General features: G+C 48.8%; 2 protein-coding genes across 3 annotated transcripts in view; both read right to left on the minus strand.

The window, feature by feature from the left end:
* The window catches only part of LOC118774591 (pre-mRNA 3'-end-processing factor FIP1-like), a gene marked incomplete at its 3' end in the record, with an annotated part of 10,843 nt that extends 1,685 nt beyond the window's left edge, over positions 1 to 9,158 (minus strand). The window contains exons 1-11 of the mRNA XM_036523944.1: positions 8,904 to 9,158; positions 8,627 to 8,682; positions 8,352 to 8,462; positions 7,200 to 7,330; positions 5,624 to 5,763; positions 4,896 to 4,995; positions 4,429 to 4,570; positions 3,590 to 3,613; positions 3,446 to 3,503; positions 3,278 to 3,339; positions 2,859 to 3,045 (exon numbers count right to left, since the gene is read on the minus strand). Of these exons, the coding sequence (XP_036379837.1) occupies positions 2,859 to 3,045; positions 3,278 to 3,339; positions 3,446 to 3,503; positions 3,590 to 3,613; positions 4,429 to 4,570; positions 4,896 to 4,995; positions 5,624 to 5,763; positions 7,200 to 7,330; positions 8,352 to 8,462; positions 8,627 to 8,682; positions 8,904 to 9,121 (1,229 nt within the window). The remainder of the gene's footprint in view (positions 1 to 2,858; positions 3,046 to 3,277; positions 3,340 to 3,445; positions 3,504 to 3,589; positions 3,614 to 4,428; positions 4,571 to 4,895; positions 4,996 to 5,623; positions 5,764 to 7,199; positions 7,331 to 8,351; positions 8,463 to 8,626; positions 8,683 to 8,903) is intronic.
* A 4,787-nt stretch (positions 9,159 to 13,945) lies between these two features.
* Positions 13,946 to 21,859, minus strand: LOC118774820 (cysteine-rich hydrophobic domain-containing protein 2-like). Of its 2 annotated transcripts, none has more exons than XM_036524356.1 (5): positions 21,699 to 21,859; positions 19,208 to 19,262; positions 18,452 to 18,607; positions 16,098 to 16,154; positions 13,946 to 15,552 (listed from the first exon to the last, which is right to left on the minus strand). In XM_036524356.1, the coding sequence occupies exons 1-5, from the start codon at positions 21,836 to 21,838 to the stop codon at positions 15,502 to 15,504; spliced, it is 459 nt and encodes a 152-aa protein (XP_036380249.1). In that variant the 5' UTR covers positions 21,839 to 21,859; the 3' UTR covers positions 13,946 to 15,501. The 2 variants fall into 2 exon arrangements, with proteins under 2 accessions (XP_036380249.1, XP_036380248.1); XM_036524355.1 differs by having other exon boundaries at positions 13,946 to 15,963.
* Positions 21,860 to 22,229: the final 370 nt, after the last annotated feature.

Genomic DNA, 22,229 nt, shown 5'->3' on the forward strand with positions numbered 1-22,229 from the left:
ACTACATTACATTACACTACATTACACTGCGGTACATTACATTACACTACATTACGCTGCGCTACATTACATTACACTGCACTACATTACACTACACTACACTACAGTACATTACACTGCGCTACATTACATTACACTACATTACATTACACTGCACTACATTACACTACACTACATTACATTACACTACATTACACTGCGCTACATTACATTACACTACATTACACTGCGCTACATTACATTACACTGCACTACATTACATTACACTACATTACACTGCGCTACATTACATTACACTGCACTACATTACATTACACTACATTACATTACACTACACTACATTACACTACATTACATTACACTACATTACACTGCGCTACATTACATTACACTACATTACACTGCGCTACATTACATTACACTGCACTACATTACATTACACTACACTACACTACAGTACATTACATTACACTACATTACATTACACTGCGCTACATTACATTACACTACATTACATTACACTACATTACACTGCGCTACATTACATTACACTACATTACACTGCGCTACATTACATTACACTGCACTACATTACATTACACTACACTACACTACAGTACATTACATTACACTACATTACATTACACTGCGCTACATTACATTACACTACATTACATTACACTGTACAACATTACATTACATTACATTACATTACACTGCACTACATTACACTGCACTACATTACATTACACTGCGCTACATTACATTACACTACATTACACTACATTACATTACACTGCACTACATTACACTGCATTACATCCAGAGTGACCTCAGGCACAAGAGAACAGAAGTGCCTCCATTCAAGTTAAATGAGCAACAGTGTCAGACCAGCCTAACACTACCAGCCCAGTGAGTGTGAGCATAGCACTATTCAAGCCCTACCCCAAGTTAAGCTGTGCAACCTGACTAGACAACGGAAGCCAAGTACACTACCACACACCAGTCACTGTGAGGCTGCGTGTGGCTGACTCCAGGTCAGTGTGGATGCGTGTGTGCAGGCTCACTGAGGGTGAGTGAGGCTGCGTGTGGCTGACTCCAGGTCAGTGTGGATGCGTGTGTGCAGGCTCACTGAGTGAGGCTGCGTGTGGCTGACTCCAGGTCAGTGTGGATGCATGTGTGCAGGCTTGAGTGGGTGAGTGAGGCTGCGTGTGGCTGACTCCAGGTCAGTGTGGATGCATGTGTGCAGGCTCACTGAGGGTGAGTGAGGCTGCGTGTGGCTGACTCCAGGTCAGTGTGGATGCATGTGTGCAGGCTCACTGAGGGTGAGAGAGGCTGCGTGTGGCTGACTCCAGGTCAGTGTGGATGCATGTGTGCAGGCTCACTGAGGGTGAGTGAGGCTGCGTGTGGCTGACTCCAGGTCAGTGTGGATGCATGTGTGCAGGCTCACTGAGTGAGGCTGCGTGTGGCTGACTCCAGGTCAGTGTGGATGCGTGTGTGCAGGCTCACTGAGGGTGAGAGAGGCTGCGTGTGGCTGACTCCAGGTCAGTGTGGATGCATGTGTGCAGGCTCACTGAGTGAGGCTGCGTGTGGCTGACTCCAGGTCAGTGTGGATGCATGTGTGCAGGCTTGAGCGGGTGAGTGAGGCTGCGTGTGGCTGACTCCAGGTCAGTGTGGATGCATGTGTGCAGGCTTGAGCGGGTGAGTGAGGCTGCGTGTGGCTGACTCCAGGTCAGTGTGGATGCATGTGTGCAGGCTCACTGAGTGAGGCTGCGTGTGGCTGACTCCAGGTCAGTGTGGATGCATGTGTGCAGGCTCACTGAGTGAGGCTGCGTGTGGCTGACTCCAGGTCAGTGTGGATGCATGTGTGCAGGCTCACTGAGGGTGAGTGAGGCTGCGTGTGGCTGACTCCAGGTCAGTGTGGATGCATGTGTGCAGGCTCACTGAGTGAGGCTGCGTGTGGCTGACTCCAGGTCAGTGTGGATGCGTGTGTGCAGGCTCACTGAGTGAGGCTGCGTGTGGCTGACTCCAGGTCAGTGTGGATGCATGTGTGCAGGCTTGAGCGGGTGAGTGAGGCTGCGTGTGGCTGACTCCAGGTCAGTGTGGATGCGTGTGTGCAGGCTCACTGAGGGTGAGAGAGGCTGCGTGTGGCTGACTCCAGGTCAGTGTGGATGCATGTGTGCAGGCTCACTGAGTGAGGCTGCGTGTGGCTGACTCCAGGTCAGTGTGGATGCATGTGTGCAGGCTCACTGAGTGAGGCTGCGTGTGGCTGACTCCAGGTCAGTGTGGATGCATGTGTGCAGGCTTGAGCGGGTGAGTGAGGCTGCGTGTGGCTGACTCCAGGTCAGTGTGGATGCATGTGTGCAGGCTCACTGAGTGAGGCTGCGTGTGGCTGACTCCAGGTCAGTGTGGATGCATGTGTGCAGGCTTGAGCGGGTGAGTGAGGCTGCGTGTGGCTGACTCCAGGTCAGTGTGGATGCATGTGTGCAGGCTCGAGCGGGTGAGTGAGGCTGCGTGTGGCTGACTCCAGGTCAGTGTGGATGCATGTGTGCAGGCTTGAGCGGGTGAGTGAGGCTGCGTGTGGCTGACTCCAGGTCAGTGTGGATGCATGTGTGCAGGCTCGAGCGGGTGAGTGAGGCTGCGTGTGGCTGACTCCAGGTCAGTGTGGATGCGTGTGTGCAGGCTCACTGAGTGAGGCTGCGTGTGGCTGACTCCAGGTCAGTGTGGATGCATGTGTGCAGGCTTGAGCGGGTGAGTGAGGCTGCGTGTGGCTGACTCCAGGTCAGTGTGGATGCATGTGTGTAGGCTCGAGTGGGTGAGGGGGCTGCGTGTGGCTGACTCCAGGTCAGTGAGCCTACTTGCTGTACTCGCTGGTGGTGGGCGTTCGATCCCTCTCGCGCTCTCTCTCTCTCTCCAGGTCTCTGTCCCGTTGAGAGGCCCCATACTCCCAGTGGGCCCCGGCCCCGCCCGCACCCCCCTTCTCCAGAGAGGTCACCCACGGAGGGTGTGTGGATGACACAGGCGGGTAGCTGATGAAGTTCGGGTCTAAAGCAAAGACAGAATGAAATTTAATGACATCATTTACTGGAATATTCTAAGTAGAAGAACAAAGAGAAATTGAATATCACTGTACTAGTAACTATATATTTATAATAATATAATAAAAATATATTAAGTGAAACTGAACTCCATCACACTCCACAATGGCCAATCAATCAGAGGTAGAATTTCAAACACTTTTGGACTCCTCCCACCCTGCCAGCAAAGCCCCCCTCACCTGCAGAGCTGTACCCGAAAGGCGGAGGGGGTCTGCTGCTGTACCCTGCGGGGGGACACCTGCTACAGGACACACCAGTCAGGACCACGGCCCACACTCCGCCCACACATGCACTCATCCATCCAATGGGGGCATTAACAGGCTGAGGGAGGCATGTCAATCACTCACCCATCCAATGGGGGCATTAACAGACTGGGAGGAGGAGCCATGGGTGGAGGGAATAACCCTGGACAGAAAGGAAGCATGATGTCATCACTCTCTCTCACCTGCAGTGCAGATGAGTCGTAAGTGTAGCGTATCATATAGAGTTACCTGGAATAGCCGGGGGAGGAATACCTGTGGAGGAACACAGAGAGACCTGATGCTGTGCAGGTGAGCTTTACCACACAGCATGTGGAGTAATTACACAACATCCTGCCCTCAGAGTCTCAGTGCTGCTGGTCTGTGCTTTATAAAGACTCTCAGTGCTGCTGGTCTGTGCTTTATAAAGACTCTCAGAGTCTCAGTGCTGCTGGTCTGTGCTTTATAAAGAGTCTCAGTGCTGCTGGTCTGTGCTTTATAAAGAGTCTCAGTGCTGCTGGTCTGTGCTTTATAAAGACTCTCAGTGCTGCTGGTCTGTGCTTTATAAAGACTCTCAGAGCCTCAGTGCTGCTGGTCTGTGCTTTATAAAGAGCCTCAGTGCTGCTGGTCTGTGCTTTATAAAGACTCTCAGAGTCTCAGTGCTGCTGGCCTGTGCTTTATAAAGAGTCTCAGTGCTGCTGGTCTGTGCTTTATAAAGAGTCTCAGTGCTGCTGGTCTGTGCTTTATAAAGACTCTCAGTGCTGCTGGTCTGTGCTTTATAAAGACTCTCAGTGCTGCTGGTCTGTGCTTTATAAAGACTCTCAGAGCCTCAGTGCTGCTGGCCTGTGCTTTATAAAGAGTCTCAGTGCTGCTGGTCTGTGCTTTATAAAGAGCCTCAGTGCTGCTGGTCTGTGCTTTATAAAGAGCCTCAGTGCTGCTGGTCTGTGCTTTATGAAGACTTTCAGAGCCTCAGTGCTGCTGGTCTGTGCTTTATTAAGACTCTCGGAGCCCTGCTGCTGTGGGCCTGTGGATTTCAGACACGTTAGATTCACAACCATGCTACATGTGTTTTCCGAGTGGCGGCTCATTACCTGGGGGGTGCAGAGGCGGGGGCATTCGGGACACTGGTGGTGGGGGGTGCATGAAGTGAGGGGGGGGTGCCCCGATAGGGGGCGGTGGCGGCCCTGCCGGCGGGACAAATGGCTGCGTCTTGCTGGCGTGATCTCCCAGGACCTGCGGAGGGAGAGGGGGAGGGGGTGTTACACTCCGCCAGGTGAAGTGTTACCGTCTGCAGCAAAGCCAGGCCTCCGGAGGCGCCACAGGCAGGACCAGCAGAACCAGCTGAGACACATCACTGCCACAGCGTTGCTGAAACTGTACACCGCAGTTCTGTGATTCACACTGTGGTTCTGCATGACTAAATGTGGTTATTTGCAACGGAAAGGACAGAATTCAAAGGGAAAAACAATTCTCTGAGCTTACTGCGGCACTGCTGACTGCACGATGCTGTTCTCTGCGCTCTCTGCACCTGCCCGCTGACCTCTGACCTCTGACTCACCTGAATGGGGTTCTGTTCCTGCATTTCCCTCCTGCGCCCCTCCACCCGCCGAATGGCACCTGTCTGTCCACCAATCACATCAATCGTCCCGCCCAACTTCCTGTAGAAAGCAGACAGTTTATTTTTAATGATTTGAAGTCTATTTACTAAAAAAGGTAAACTGTGGGTCATTTCACTTTCACATCGACAGTCTGGGGAATCACTGTGGGTATGGGACGCTACAGTCAGCTGTCGGGGGCCGGACGGACAGAGCCAGAGAATTTGGGGAATTTGACCAGGATGACAGAGTTACCACTCCTACTCTTTCAATAAGTACCAGCGATCTTTCAGAACTATAGTGAAGAAGAACCTCGATTTAACATCTGATGCGAAAGACAGCACCCACCCCTGCATCCCTCCTGCATCACCACCCCACCTCCAGCAGCTGCCTGCTTTTCCCATCCAAGCAGAAGCCAAAACGTGCCTCACTGAGCCTCAGCTATCAGGCAGGACACGGCTGCAGGGGGCTACGGTGCAAAGTGTCTGCCTGAGTCTGTGTGTGTGAGCCTCAGCTATCAGGCAGGACACGGCTGCAGGGGGCTACGGTGCTGTCTGTCTGCCTGAGTCTGTGTGTGTGATAGAAACCTGCAGTTACGTCCTGCATGAGCCAGACCAAAGCGACGTTTTCAGCACAGCTCGCTGATGGGTGTAAATAGTCCCCCCCGTGTCTAACCTGGGTGCTTCTGTACCTGTTTGGAGGCGGGCCCGCCTTCAGTCTGCTGCTGGCAGGAAGTGACATAGGAGGAGGGGGGAAGTCCATCTTGAAGTCCTGCTTGCTGACAGATGGCTCCATTTCTTTCTCCAAAATGCCCACCCTTCCCTGCTGGACCTTTCACACACAATGAAGGTGACAGAATCTGTCAGGACTCCATGCAGGTGTCTGACTCCAGCACAAAAGAACCATGAATGTGTATGTTATTCCTCCAGAGCTGACTTTAGAAACCTGGAGTAGTATTTTAGGAGTAGTATTGAAGTAGTATTTTACCAGCTTTGTCTTCCAACAGTGTCAGTAAAAAAAAGATGGACTCAGGTGTCTCAGACAGCACAGGCTGAGCGCTGCAGCTGAGGTTACAGGGTGGCCCACCGTGGCGCCCACAGCAGTGGGACGGCCCGGCCCAGTCAGCACCGTGGAGCCCACAGCAGCAGAACAGCCCTGCTCTGACAGGGCCGGGTCAGTCAGCACCGTGGAGCCCACAGCGGCGGGACAGCCCGGCCCAGTCAGCACCATGGAGCCCACGGCAGCGGAACAGCCCAGCCCAGTCAGCACCGTGGAGCCTACGGCAGCGGAACGGGCCGGGTCAGTCAGCACCGTGGAGCCCACGGCAGCGGGACAGCCCTGCTCTGACAGGGCCGGGTCAGTCAGTACCGTGGAGCCCACGGCATCAGGACAGCCCTGCTCTGACAGGGCCGGGTCAGTCAGCACCGTGGAGCCCATGGCAGCCGGATAGCCCTGCTCTGACAGGGCCGGGTCAGTCAGCACCGTGGAGCCCATGGCAGCCGGATAGCCCTGCTCTGACAGGGCCGGGTCAGTCAGCACCGTGGAGCCCATGGCAGCCGGATAGCCCTGCTCTGACAGGGCCGGGTCAGTCAGCACCGTGGAGCCCACGGCAGCGGGACAGCCCTGCTCTGACAGGGCCGGGTCAGTCAGCACCGTGGAGCCCACGGCAGCGGGACAGCCCTGCTCTGACAGGGCCGGGTCAGTCAGCACCGTGGAGCCCACGGCATCGGGACAGCCTGGCTCTGACAGGGCTGGGTCAGTCAGCCAGGGCTCATCTGTCCCACCACAAGCTCCGCCTCGGTCACTCGTCTGCAGGTGATATGGTCAGGGAAATGCACCCACCCGCTGCTTGGTGTCTGCTTCCTGGTGTAGCTGTAGTGTGGAATATTGTGTAAAATGCATGCACATTTGCTGTTCACAAATAGGTAGTAGAGGAAAAATAATCACAAGTGGACACCATGCACAATGACAATTTTTGTGGTGAGACCACAGAGCCAGGGAATGACAGAAAGAAGGACCCCCTCTATCCCCCCCAAAAATGGCCTTTTCCTTTTCACCTGTCAGCAGGGCATTTAAAAGGAGTAAGCACCAGCATACAACACACTGCTGTGAGCTGAGACACCCATTATATTCTGTGAGCTGAAACACTGTAATCTTATTCTATCAGCTGAGACACTGTGTTATGTTATGTGAGCTGAGATATTCATTGTCATGTTATTCTGGGATGTAAGACACTGTGATTGCATTCTGTGATCTGAGATGCTTACTGTGATCTTATTCTCTGAGCTGAGGGGAGCCGTGGGCTCCAGGCCCAGCTGAAGCCGACGCTGTTTCTCACAGTACGCTTTCCATGTTTCCTCATTGAAGCCGTAGTTGAAGTAATCAGACAGATCGGCACCTACAGCACACAGGGAGAATATGGTGGGCATACAGACAGACAGGGATTAAATAACAACCAAACAGAAAATCAAATGACACTCCTACTGTTTTCCCCCAGGAGGTCCCCACTGTTAGTGCTGATTCTGGGCTTTGCTAGGAGCAAGTGTTTAGGAGTGTGTGTTTAGGAGTGTGTGTTTAGGAGCAGGTGTTTAGGAGCAGGTGTTTAGGAGTGTGTGTTTAGGAGTGTGTGTTTAGGAGTGTGTGTTTAGGAGCAGGTGTTTAGGAGTGTGTGTTTAGGAGTGTGTGTTTAGGAGTGTGTGTTTAGGAGTGTGTGTTTAGGAGCAGGTGTTTAGGAGCAGGTGTTTAGGAGTGTGTGTTTAGGAGTGTGTGTTTAGGAGCAGGTGTTTAGGAGTGTGTGTTTAGAAGCAGGGATTTAGGAGTGTGTGTTTAGGAGTGTGTGTTTAGGAGCAGGTGTTTAGGAGTGTGTGTTTAGGAGTAGGTGTTTGGGAGTGTGTTTTTAGGAGTAGGTGTTTGGGAGTGTGTTTTTAGGAGTGTGTGTTAGGGGGTGTGTGTTTAGGAACAGGTGTTAGGGAGTTTGTGTTTAGGAGTGTGTGTTTAGGAGCAGGTGTTAGGGAGTGTGTGTCAGCGTGTGTGTGTTAGGGAGTGTGTGTTTAGGCGCAGGTGTTAGGGAGTGTGTGATAGGGAGTGTGTGATAGGGAGTGTGTGTTAGGGTGTGTGTGTTAGGGGGTGAGCGTTAGGGAGTGTGTGTTAGGGAGTGTGTGTTAGGGTGTGTGTGTTAGGGTGTGTGTGTTAGGGAGTGTGTATTAGGGGGTGAGCGTTAGGGTGTGTGTGTTAGGGAGTGTGTGATAGGGAGTGTGTGTTAGGGAGTGTGTGTTAGGGGGTGAGCGTTAGGGAGAGTGTGTTAGGGGGGGAGCATTATGGAGTGTGTGTTAGGGAGTGTGTGTTAGGGTGTGTATGTTAGGGAGCGTGTGTTAGGGGGTGAGCGTTAGGGAGTGTGTGTTAGGGAACTCCCTCCTCACCAGGCTTCCTCCAGGGCTTGTCCTCGAAGATGTCCACCTCCCCCTCCAGCACGGGCAGCCCGTTCAGGGCTCCCATGGCCTCCACATCCACGCCTTTGGACACCAGCTTGGCTGAGGCACACATTGCATCATGTGTCAAAACTCAAGAAGCAATCAGTGAATAGGATAACAACACCACTGAGGATAACAAACACCATAACTGATATAAAGGTAACAGAGTACAGCAGCTCTGCAAACCTAAAGTAACCATGGAAACTGGCAGTGACATCACTGACCTGCAGGGGCTGCATAACCTCTGCTGGGTTTCAGGCTCAGGTTCATTGGTGGGGCCCTGAAGAAGCAGAATGACAGTCTGCTTAAAGGATACATCACGGTGTTCTTTACACATTTAGCAGATGCCCTGAGCCAGGGAAAATCACAGCCTCCTTTTTACCCATTATCCATTCACAGTCCTTTCACATTACAAAAAAGCCCTTTCTGTCACATGAATATGCATGTAAATGTACCACAGTACTGCCCTCTAGAGGCTGTAACAAGATGGGATTTGCTCACATGTATGAAGGGGCTCCAGTCTTAATGTTGCCGATCGTGACCTTAACATCATCATCATCATCACTGTCGCTGTCTTCTTCATCCTCATCCTCATCCTCACCGCTTTTCCCCCCCTGTGGAATCAGGTGTGAGAGGTCAGGTGTCCCTGCACTGCCTGTGCAGTGCCTCTGGCCCCCAGAACATACTCCGCCCTCTGTTTTACAGTGAGGACAGCACATACCATCTAAGGCTACTGTATTTTTAAACAGTCAATAGTTCAACATGGTGAATGGCACAAAGGGGTTGGGTCCATCCTGTCCCAGTCCAAATGCTGGACTACTGCTGCAGCTGAAACATTCAGAGCTGCGGAGAGCTTTCTGCTCTCTCCCAAACCCAGAATGTGCTGTAGGCCTCGCTGCTGACACCTTCTCGATGCTATGGGCGTGCCCAGTTGTCTCCTCATATCTCAATGTCTACATAGTATTTATTACATTTTTTTAGGATGTTACTTTTCTCTGCCCACCCCCCCCCGTGGATTGCAGTTGCACCCCTCCGGGTTTGTCCCAGCCAGGTCAGCACTGTGAGGGACTATACTGTCAAAAAAATGTCCTCAGCATGGACTCTAATCCTGAAGAGGAAACCCCTCTGAGCTTTCCCACACTGCACCCACCTCTCACTGCACCCTGGACAACACTGACCAGACAACAGCTCTCTTTCACCTCAAACTCCATTTCTGCCTCTTTCTTCACTGCCAGAAAGCAGGAGGAATATCAGTTCATCCATTTCTGACTCAAAAGCCTTTTTCAAATCAGCAGCTATAATGGAAGTTAAACCCACTTTCTGAATAGAGAGGAGTTTAACACACAACACAAAACCGCATCCACCCCGTGGTGATATTCCAGCTTCTCTCTGTTCTGACACCAGCTGTGAATAAAGGAGTGCGTTTTGCCTCTGCTGCGAGGACATGGGAAGCTGCCCACACTCCCCTCTGAGGCCTGGAGCCGGAGTCTGCTGGCACCATCGACCATACATTCATAACCCTGCCTCACCCAACGTCTGATATCCATGCATTCATAACCCTGCCTCACCCACTGTCTGATATCCATGCATTCATAACCCTGTCTCACCCACTGTCTGATATCCACGCATTCATAACCCTGTCTCACCCACTGTCTGATATCCACGCATTCATAACCCTGTCTCACTCACTGTCTGATATCCACGCATTCATAACCCTGCCTCACCCACTGTCTAATATCCACGCATTCATAACCCTGCCTCACCCACTGTCTGATATCCACGCATTCATAACCCTGCCTCACCCACTGTCTGATATCCACGCATTCATAACCCTGTCTCACCCACTGCCTGATATCCATGCATTCATAACCCTGTCTCACCCACTGTCTGATATCCATGCATTCATAACCCTGCCTCACCCACTGTCTGATATCCATGCATTCATAACCCTGTCTCACCCACTGTCTGATATCCACACATTCATAACCCTGTCTCACCCACTGTCTGATATCCATGCATTCATAACCCTGCCTCACCCACTGTCTGATATCCATGCATTCATAACCCTGTCTCACCCACTGTCTGATATCCACACATTCATAACCCTGTCTCACCCACTGTCTGATATCCATGCATTCATAACCCTGTCTCACCCACTGTCTGATATGTACTTGCATACGCATATATACATATTTGCACTGTGTAATGTACACAATATGTTCTGCATACTGTATTTTCACTGTATTTGTAAAATTGTCTTGAAACCCATATGGGCAGGGCGCATTGTGTGTATGACACTAAAATTAATTAAATAAATTTAATATAAAACTGCTGCTCATGAATGATCTGAAATAAAGAGCAGATGAAGGACCTTACGCAGACCTTATAAAGCAGGGGAGGCCAATGCTCTCTGTTACTTTGCATTGATAATAAGCTTTTAAATCGAAGCTGCCTGGAGACAAACCTCCATCTTGAGGAGGTGAGTGGGGGGGCAGCATGGTCTTACCTGCTCACAGTGAGTGGGGGGGGGGGGGGCAGCATGGTCTTACCTGCTCACAGGTGTCTTTTCCTTCTGTGCTGCTCAGGTAGCTCTCCTGTGCAGAGTCCTGGAACCTGAGGGAAAGAGGACAGAACCTTCCAGAGTGACGTCATAATAAAATACAAAAATCAATTAAAATACATACGACAAAAGACTCGATCCTGGTCTCAAACAAGTGACTTTCAAAGAAGAAAGGTCCCCTCTTTATTGTTACTAAATGGAGACTGAGGGGGGTTAGACTGAAAACTTTACACATGTATACATCTGGATATATAACTGCTAGTGCCTCCCACCTTAACACTGAATTCAGCTACTGTAACTGTAACTGTAACCCTGCACACTGCAGAACCACGCAGGTTACTGGAGAGGGAGACACTGGGATCCTTCCAGAAGGAACAGAAACAGTGATGGAGTGATGGAGGGAAAATGCTCTCCCTGGGCTGAGCACCCAGCTTTCTTCATGCTGAGCCCAGGAGGTCTGCAGGAAAGTGATTTGCTGAAGGGGTTAAAAACAGGCCACGTGGGTCACTGGTGTTTGTCCTTAATCATCCTTAATTACTTCAGTGATCATATGTATACATATATTCATGCTTTATACATTTATTTACCAATTTGTGAAATACTAATATGTGAAAAGCTGTGCATTTCACTCTGGATATATTATAATTCCTACTACTGTGACTAAAACTAACAATTTCCCTCCATCTTCCAAACTAGCTTCCTTCGGTCTCTTCACGCGTGGACTTCAGTAACTCAACCTGATTTGTAAATGGAATGGAAGGTATTCAGCATCAGCCTGGGTGTTCAGGTCTCTTTATGATAAATTATGATGAATCGTAGTTGGAATCCACCCCAGATCAGGCATAAGGAACACTGACATTGGATGACGACGGCGGCAGTACAAACCTGTCGGGCATCAGAATGACCCTGGCTGTGTGAGATGCTATATTATTAGGTCTAACGCTCCTGTACGCCTGTGTATTCTGCCTTACGGCCAGCTTATTACGCGGCTTAATGTGTACTGTTCTTTCGCTTTACTCTTTTACGGCTTGTGAAGTCTGTTTACTGCATATTTCACAGTTCAATTTCTCTGTTTAGATATTAGCTGTAATCATTAACAGTCTATATTAATGCATAAAGTGATCAGGGAATGACTGACAACTGCAGAGGCTCACTAATGACATAAAGCAGGCACTCACCCAGTGGCAGAATCCTCATTCTGTTTCCGTGAGTTCTCGTCTGTATGAAAACAGAGGCACAGAGATTCACTTTTATCCGCAGTTTAATGAGCAGCCTAACGCGTCACTGTCACTAGATCACACACTTTTTACACAATGATAGCAAGTGTTCTCAATTCGAATTCACAATAACTGAAATATAATAATTCTTCACAAAATGTCTCATCAATCACAATCACCGTGCAACGTGTTCGGTTGTGGATTTTAGGGAGATCTAATTGTGGCGATCCGGTGGGTCGTATCGGGGATTCCGGAGCGCATCGCGGTTTCAGCGGCGCCGGTCCGGGACGCGCCGATCCGGGACGAGCGCAGGAATATTTCAGACATAAACTACAAGCTCACATTCTTACGATGTGGCTGCCTTTCCGTCACCTCTACTGCATCTGAACACAGCACGTATAGCTGAGCTGAAGGCCTTTCGTCGATGTGTTCCACAAGATGGCAAATGTTATGTAATTCTGTATTGTATACACATATTTACCCCCATAAAGCCAGTGCTCCTCGTCTTCGTCGGGATCGGCCACGGTGTTGGCTGCCGAGGTCGAATCCGAAGCGCTCAGCTCAGTCGCCATGGTTTAGCTACTGTTTCGCGATTATTTCTTATTGCTGTGGTCAATTGATACTTCGTTCGGCAGTCAGTTTTTGCGGAATTATACTAAAAGAAGAAAACATAATCCACATTCTCCACGACATCTATGCTTCTACTATGTCAATACACAAAACAAAACACGACAGAGAGGAGGAAGAATAGAGATGAAGCTATATTTTGTTGCTAAAGCCCCGCCATCCAGCTATAATCTCCCAGAGAGGAAATCTCTCCGCTTTTCTGGGTCCTAAAGCCGGATTCATTCCTCCCCATCATTCTTCCGCGCTTTCACTGCTCCCGCGGCCACGGTAAAAATCCAGGGCGTAAGATGTAGTCATTGTAGTTTCAATGAACAACTAAGATGTTAACGTATTACCAATATTGGTACAATCAGGAATGTTTATGATAAGACTGAAGGAAAGGAGCTGCATACTAAAATAAAACTCGTCGCAGGTTCCCAGTTTAGAAAGTGAAAACCCTTAAAAACTGTAGCTTGTTTGCAGACAGGCATCTTCTGTGTCAGGAGTATCATGTGCAGTCCTGAGACTCCTGGCCTCCATTTCACTGCCAGACAGGTAAGCATGGGTTTAACAGGTGCCCACAGGTTTCCCAGACTCAAAGCTGACAGGATGTGACATTTAGCTACCTGTATCTGATGTTAGAATCCCACGGGGCCCCGGTAAAATGATCTATTCCATAGAATTCCTTGGATCTGAATATATGGTCTCAGTGTAATGAAATTTTAGTGCATGTTTATAAGGGGACAGCAGGTGCTGACAGGAATCAGAGCGCACAGGTACGGCAGACCTGAAAGACGCCTTTATTCTCTTTAAAACGGGTCCTGGCATGAGTCCCTCCACCCACTGTTAACATTTCAGAACAGAAGCAACCATTTCATTTTATCAAACAATTTTAGATATAAAAATATTTTACATGGCTCTATATTAAAATGCTTAACATAAAAAATAACCATGTCCTGCACAACTCATTCTCCACATTTTCCAATAGCAAGAAAAAAAATCCTACATTTAACAAAACTTGTCTGCTAATGTTATACAAAAGTAAAAAAAAATCCTAAATGACATTGGTTTTTTAGTCAAATATTTGATTTCCATTCTATTTATATACAGTAGGCTAGCAAGAGCATCACTGCACAGCCCTCTGAACCCAGACCCCAGCATGGCGCCAATGCAAAAGCAAAGGAAACAGACTTCCCCTGGGAGTCCCAGCAGAGTTCTCTCCCCAACAGCGACCCTTCACACTCTTCTCAGCTTGCAAATGTTGTCAAAGGCCCTTGATTACTATCTCAGCCAGATCACAACCCAAATACCTTCAAACAGGTAACTCTAAATAAAACTATGTAACGGCAGGGACACAGTTTGCTCTGATATTCCTGAGGGAATAATATTTACGCAGCACAGACACTGAGTGCTGTGCTGCTGTGCTGTGTCTCTGTCACCGAGCCCAGCGTTCCAGGAGCCCTGCACAGCACACCGCTGCACAGGTGAGACACCTGGGGGTGCTGACACTGCACTGTAGTAATGAAGGGAACATTACACCCCATTCCCAGGTAATCTACCATATCTTAATAAAATGGCTACATTAATGCAGGTAACAAATACAGAATGAAGAGGTTAGCTTGGTGTAGTAACATAATGCTGTAGTATTAACATAATTCTTTAGTTAAGAACTTGTCTACAAAGGATAGGATATCCAATTCATTTTTGAACAAATGACATTATTAAAAAACAAGGCAATAAAATCAAAAGTGGTATGTGACATTCCTTACTTGGTTGGCATAACATATTGACAGAGTTAGTGTGGTAAAGCACATTAGGCTGGGCTGCTAGTAATACAGTACATTTACATTCCAACCTCCACCAGCTTTGCAGACATTCTAACTCAGTCTGGCATTACGCACTACAGAAATGTATGGCTTACTAGGTAAAGAGGTCCAAATGTAACGGAGGCACCCACATGTATTTTGTAAATGAACACAAAAGGTGAAGCAAATCAACAGCAATATTACATTCTGTAAACACTGGAATAATATTATCCTGCAGTAGAGTTTATTTACATGCGCACTGGCGGTGCTGTGAGGACGGTCTCTCCTCGCCTGCAGAGAAAATGATGCAATCTTCCTCCAATAAGAATGGAGTGATCAAACCTCTCAACCCTCCAGTTTAAACCAAAGAAAAAAAGTAACAGAAAACACCGACCAGCATAAAAATTCCTCCAACTTGATAATTACATGGGTAAATGAACAAGTTCAGAGTGATACAGCCCACATGGGCATGCACACAGATGGACTACCCAACATGGGGAAGAAAGATCACTTTGGAGTTACTGTTAGTGAAAATGGAACAGAGTTGTTAAGGCTGCCAGTTTTATCTAAACATAGAACTGTGTATATGTATATTTGTATGTACTAAATATATACACACATGCATATACATATATTATGTATTCTGCAGAATGATAATACCTCTTGGTTTAGACTGGACTTTGTGCAGTGAGACATGACTCATTCTTACTGAACACTTCAGCAGGAATATATTGAAATGCCTCAGAGGAACAGGTAATACTTGTGCACCAAAGGTGCCTCACTGTGTCAGAAAGTGCAAAATCTGCTCTTGAGTGAAGTGTGGTTGTGACAGTAGGGGGTGCTGTGTGAGGCGCGATTCCTCTGAGCACATCCACAAGGCAGCAAGTGTCCGAGCCCTGCCTCCACATGCCTCAGTCTGGCCGGAATATCGCATACTTTGGTAGGAATTCTATAAGAATCACCTGTGGAGAGGAAGAGATGACATGTCATTAAACAGGTGTGTTAGAACCTCTCCTCTGAAGATCTATTTTGCTATTACTATTATCATCATCACTCCAATCATGCCGCCACATGGAAGACATTCTTTAGGGGAATATGTGATTTGGGATTTGGGGGAAGCAGATTCAGAGTGAATTTATTATCCTGTGTTCTCATTGTATGTGTAAGGAATAGGTTATGGGGGAGAGAAACCAGTCAAACCTACTCAACCTGCCATGTCTGAACAAGCAAAACCAAAACAAGCCTCTGCAAATGACGGCCATGAAGCTACTGGCAACGGTGGTTTAATGCAGAAACATGCATGTTGCACTTACATACTCCAGCAGACTGTTGCTCTCACACTTCCTCTTACTCAGTTTCCAGTGGAGCCCCAGCTGGGGGGGGGGGGGGGGGGCAGTCAGCAGCAGGGAACACCCAACATGCAGACACCTTCACACAACACAGTCCCTATACCTGCAATTTTTTAACTATGCTTTAATGAATTTTCATATTGGCTACATGCACTCACCTTGTGATACAATCTGTTATTTTCCCATTCTAACAATTTCTGAATGGATCTTCTTGTCTGTAATACAGAAATATAAACAGGTGCTGTCAGAAAGCGCACAGCCATGTGCTGCTACTGCCAGTGTTCAGCTACAACCTGTACTGCTGCTGCAGTGGCACAAGCTCCCACCCAACAGGAGTGCGTCTCCTATACGCCCCCCCACCCAACAGGAGTACATCTCCTATACGCCCCCAAACAGGAGTGCCTCTCCTATACGCCCCCCCCCCCCCACCCAACAGGAGTGCATCTCCTATACGCCCGCCCCCCCCCCCCCCACCCAACTGGAGTGCATCTCCTATACGCCCCCCCCCCCCCACCCAACAGGAGTGCGTCTCCTATACGCCCCCCCCACCCAACAGGAGTGCATTTCCTATACACCCCCCCCCACCCACCCAACAGGAGTGCGTCTCCTATACGCCCCCCCACCCAACAGGAGTGCATCTCCTATACACCCCCACCCACCCACCCAACAGGAGTGCGTCTCCTATACGCCCCCCCACCCACCCAAGAGGAGTGCGTCTCCTATACACCCCCCCACCCACCCAAGAGGAGTGCGTCTCCTATACACCCCCCCACCCACCCAACAGGAGTGCGTCTCCTATACATCCCCCCACCCGCCCAACAGGAGTGCGTCTCCTATACGCCCCCCCCCCCCCCCACCCACCCAACAGGAGTGCATCTCCTATACGCCCCTCCCCACCCACCCAACAGGAGTGTGTCTCCTATACGCCCCCCCACCCAACAGGAGTGCATCTCCTATACACCCCCACCCACCCACCCAACAGGAGTGCGTCTCCTATACGCCCCCCCCCCACCTAACAGGAGTGCATCTCCTATACTCCCCGCCAACCCAACAGGAGTGCACCTCCTATAGCCTCCCCCCCATCATCCAACAGGAGTATGTCTATGTGCCCCCCCCATCCAGCAGGAGTACGTCTCCTATACGCCCCCACCATCCAACAGGAGTGCGCCTCCTCCACTCCCACCCCCAGTAGGAGTGTGCCTCCTCCACTAACAGACAAGACAAACCTGGAACAGCTTCAAACTGTTGGCCACCTGTCCTGCATACATCCAGAGAGGTAAATCAATTTGGATGAAACTAATGCAGCTCACATTACATTACACAACAGTACTCAGTATTGGTTGATCAACTTGCTGATGTTGCAAATGTTAAGCCAGCCAGCTCCTCAAGTATTTCAACTGCAGCTATAATACAGCTATGCTATCCGTACTGATTTTTCAATCCCCTCAGTCACATAGCTGGTCAACTGTGGATGTGACTGTGTGAGTGTGCATGTGAGTGTGTAAATGTGGATGTGCCTGTGTGAGTGTGGATGTGAGTGTGTAAATGTGGATGTGCCTGTGTGAGTGTGGATGTGAGTGTGTAAATGTGGATGTGCCTGTGTGAGTGTGGATGTGAGTGCGTAACTGTGGATGTGACTGTGTGAGTGTGGATGTGAGTGTGTAAATGTGGATGTGCCTGTGTGAGTGTGGATGTGAGTGTGTAAATGTGGATGTGCCTGTGGGAGTGTGGATGTGAGTGCGTAACTGTGTGAGTGCGTAACTGTGGATGTGACTGTGTGAGTGTGGATGTGACTGTGCGAGTGTGGATGTGAGTGCGTGACTGTGTGAGTGTGGATGTGAGTGTGTAAATGTGGATGTGCCTGTGTGAGTGCGGATGTGAGTGCGTAACTGTGGATGTGACTGTGCGAGCATGGGTATGGAGATGTGAATGTGGATGTGTTAGTGTGCGTGAATGTGAATGCGGGTATGGATGTGTTAGTGTGCGTGAGTGTGAATGTGAGTATGGATGTGTTAGTGTGCGTGAGTGTGAATATGAGTATGGATGTGTGTAAGGGTGAATATGAGTATGGATGTGTGTGAGGGTGAATGTGAGTATGGATGTGAGTATGGATGTGTGTGAGGGTGAATGTGAGTATGGATGTATGAATGTGTGTGAGGGTGAATGTGAGTATGGATGTGTGTGAGTATGGATGTGTGTGAGGGTGAATGTGAGTATGGATGTGTGTGAGTATGGATGTGTGTGAGGGTGAATGTGAGTATGGATGTGTGTGAGGGTGAATGTGAGTATGGATGTATGAATGTGTGTGAAGGTGAATGTGAGTATGGATGTGAGTATGGATGTGTGTGAGGGTGAATGTGAGTATGGATGTGTGTGAGTATGGATGTGTGTGAGGGTGAATGTGAGTATGGATGTGTGTGAGTATGGATGTGTGTGAGGGTGAATGTGAGTATGGATGTGTGTGAGGGGTGAATGTGAGTATGGATGTGTGTGAGTATGGATGTGTACTCACTCTCTTGTTGAGGCAGATGACAGGCCACAGGCTCCAGCCCATGGTGCAGCAGCAGCACAGACAGCCGCAGAGGAGCCACCTCACATTCACAGGCAGGCTCTTCCTCAGACATGTGTTCACTCGGCACATGCTCATCTTAAACTCCTCTGGCGCCACCTGGAGGAGAGGAGGAATGATGCCATGAATGAGGGGGAGGGGGATATTTTAAACAATCTACCAAAACAAATTACGTTTTCAGATTTCAAAATGTTGTTTGGATTAAAACCAACACTAGTATTTTTTTTTACATAAAAACATGATATTTAATGTAAAAGCCAGCCAGTGAGGCAGGTTGAGCCATGTCGTGCTGTTTCACAGGGAGACAGGAGAAGATGCTACAGAGATCTCCCACTCGTGTCCCAACATCTTACAGGGCAGGACACACAGGTGTGTTAGAGGGACAGACTCCATTGAAGAGGCCCTCTAAGGGAGGGGCGTTTATCTCCCCACCAGCCTGGGTGTCGAACTGGAGAACCTTTTCTGTGAGACATTACTGTCACCTGGTGCCATATCTCCCACCTCTAAGCTCAAACCCAGCAAGCTCCTCCCTCCACTCACTGCATTAAACCCTCTCCATCATCTGATTACTCCTGCACTCCACTCACGCAGCATGAAGGCTTGTTTCCAAAGGAAAGGGAGTTTCAAACCCCTCCCTGCTGATAAACATATCACCCACACACATTACAATCAGCAAACACCTTCCCTCTCCAAAATTACCTTTCCTGTCAGAACTGATGGAAATTCCGAGTCAAACTTGTTACTCAGGCCAAACCTTTAAACACAGAAAAAGACTTGAAATCGTATGTACACAACACTGATAGTTCACATTTATGTTTATATTAGTTGTTTCAGTCAGCAACGTCATAGTAACAATTTGCTGGTTTAATACAAATCACTGAAGACTGGAATTCCCAGCTTTCCTACAATTAACGAGGCAGCAGCACTTTGTTAAGCTGGATCATGTTTATGTCAAACCAGCTAAACTCATTCCTGCTAAATACAGCGCTGCAGTTCTTACGCATGGAATAAACCGCTACTATGTGTACCCTGGGCCCTCGATATTGCCCCTGTGTAGAATGATTACGCGCGTTTAGGCGCTGTCCCAGCCGGGGTTAGGCGCTGTCCCAGTCGGGGTTAGGCGCTGCCCCAGCCGGGTTTAGGCGCTGTCCCAGTCGGGGTTAGGCGCTTTTCCAGCCGGGGTTAGGCGCTGTCCCAGGCGCGTTTAGGCGCTGCTCCAGCCGGGTTTAGGCGCTGCTCCAGCACACTCACACGATCATCAAACAAATTCAAACATTACACAAAGATAACCCAAGTAAAAAATGCAGTTGTCCTGTTGTGATGTTATTTGTTAAGTGAAAAATCCTATCCAAACCTACATGATCCTCTGTGAAAAAGTAACTGCCCCCTTGTTAAAAGGTGAGGTAATTGTGATAAATCCTATTATTGGGGAATGCTGAGTTCAATTTCATGGCCACACCCAGGCCTGATTGCTGCCAGACATTTCCAATCAGGAGACCACTAACATAAAACCTGTCTGACAAGGTGAGGTAGGCCATACTGAACACACATCATCATGCCGTGTTCCAGTGAGCTTCAAGAGCAAACAAGAAAGAAGATTATAGAGATGTCTCGGTCTGGGAAATGATACAAAGCCATTGGTAAATGTTTGGGACTCCAGCGGAGCACTGTCAGAGCCATTATCCATAAATGGAGAAGGCATGGCACAGTGGTGACCCTTCCCAGGAGTGGCCGACCTAGCAAAATTACTCCAAGAGCATGGCGCAGACTAGCTGCAGAAGTCCAAAAGGATCCAAGAACCACGTCTAAACAACTGCAAGACTCACTTGCCACAGTTAATGTCAATGTTCATGACTCCACCATCAGAAAGACACTAGGCAAAAATGGCATCCATGGAAGAGTTCCGAGGCGAAAGCCACTGTTGACCAAAAAGAATATCAAGGCCCGACTCACTTTTGCCAAGAAGCATCTTGATCATCCCCAAAGCTTTTGGGAAAATGTCCTCTGGACTGACGAAACTAAAGTTGAATTTTTGGGAGAAATGCATCCTGTTACATCTGGCGCAAAAAGAACACTGCATTTGATAAAAAGAACATTGTGCCAACAGTGAAATATGGTGGTGGAAGTGTGATGATCTGGGCTTGCTTTGCTGCTTCAGGACCTGGGCGACTTGCCATTATCGATGGAACCATGAATTCTGCTCACTACCAAGAAATCCTGGCAAAGAATGTTTGAGACCTCAAAGCTAAAGCGCACCTGGGTTCTGCAGCAAGACAACGATCCGAAGCACACCAGCAAGTCCACTTCTGAATGGCTAAAAAAGAACAAAATGAGGGTTTTGGAGTGGCCTAGTCAAAGTCCCGACCTGAACCCTATTGAGATGCTGTGGCATGACCTTAAAAAGGCTGTTCATGCCCGAAAACCATCCAATCTGGTTGATCTTAAACAATTTTGCACAGAAGAGTGGGCCAAAATCCCATCACAGTGATGTGAAAGACTCATCACCTCTTATCGCAAACGCTTGACTGCAGTTATTGCTGCAAAAGGCGGTTCAACCAGCTGTTAGGTTTAGGGGGGCAATTACTTATTCACATGGGCCTATGTAGGTTCAGATGTTTTTTTTCCCCTTAATAAATGACATTGGCACTGAAAACTGCATTTTGCATTTACTTGTGTTTTATCTTTGTATAATATTCAGGTTTGCTTGATCTGAAATGGATGAGCGTTGACAAACGTGCAAGAAATGTCAGAAATTGGTCAGGGGGCAAATACTTTTGCACAGCACTGTACTTTTCTACTTAGCTGACAGCCTATGCAGCTAGCCAGGCTTATAGTTAACTGCAGTAGTCGGGTTAGCTAAGCTGTTGCTCACTGGCAAGATAAAATAATCATTAAACTATTTAGTTTAGAAAGCTAGATACTAAATAACTATAAATGCAGCGAGCTACCAAGACCTAAAGCGTGTTGTCGATAGTTAGCGAAATTTGCCTGTTAGCTAAGTCAGTACCCAGCGGGCAGACATGGCGAAAGCCCAGGAGAATCTGCTGCATCTCAGCTAAAAACAAAACTCCCGAACCAGACAGATCCTGCATGCTGGTCCAGCCTGCGTTACATCCACAACATCAACACGACACTACAGTGCAGATCAGGTCAGATGAGACCGGAGAAAGGCGTCCTCCCGGCCGCTTACACAGTGATGTGCCCGGCGCCCCGCACGATCACAGGCTCCGGGCAGCAGCCGGCCGGGTCCTCGCCGCCTCCCCGCTCCTCATCTTCGTCCAGCTCGGAGATAGTGTCGAACTCGGCCATGTTGTACAGAAGGACGCTCATCACGTCACATGCACTCCCAGGAAAACGCATAAAAGCCACCTCATCTTCTTCGTGAATGTGACGGTATATCAGCTCAGAGACACACTGCCGCCATCTATTGTGCTGGAGTATAAAGGTTTGATGCCAGAATTCCTTACGCAAAAATTTACGTCCCATGTATAAACTTTTAGGACAATTAAAAGGGGAGAACTGGCGTGAAGACCCTAAATGCCCCATGTACTCCCAGATGTGCTCGCTTAGATATAGCTGATTAGCAGTATTAGCAGTAATAATGTGGTCAGGCTGAAGCCTGAGATTGACTGAGGCCAGTGGGCAGTTCCCATGGCAGCTGTGGAGACGCCATCAGCACTCAGTCGTACGTGCTGCTCTCATCAGCAACGCCAACACCTAT

The sequence above is a fragment of the Megalops cyprinoides genome, chromosome 3 (genome assembly GCF_013368585.1).
Source record: "Megalops cyprinoides isolate fMegCyp1 chromosome 3, fMegCyp1.pri, whole genome shotgun sequence".
Lineage (NCBI taxonomy): Eukaryota > Metazoa > Chordata > Actinopteri > Elopiformes > Megalopidae > Megalops > Megalops cyprinoides.

What these genes read in the sequence shown, in the direction of transcription:
- LOC118774820 (XM_036524355.1), bottom strand. Translation starts at nt 21,838, where the DNA reads ATGAGCGTCCTTCTGTACAACATGGCCGAGTTCGACACTATCTCCGAG. An exon ending in CATCAGTTCTGACAGGAAAG is followed by an intron (nt 18,608 to 19,207) that starts GTAATTTTGGAG and finishes CCTCTCCTCCAG; the next exon opens with GTGGCGCCAGAGGAGTTTAA. An exon ending in ATAACAGATTGTATCACAAG is followed by an intron (nt 15,964 to 16,097) that starts GTGAGTGCATGT and finishes CCCCCCCCCCAG; the next exon opens with CTGGGGCTCCACTGGAAACT.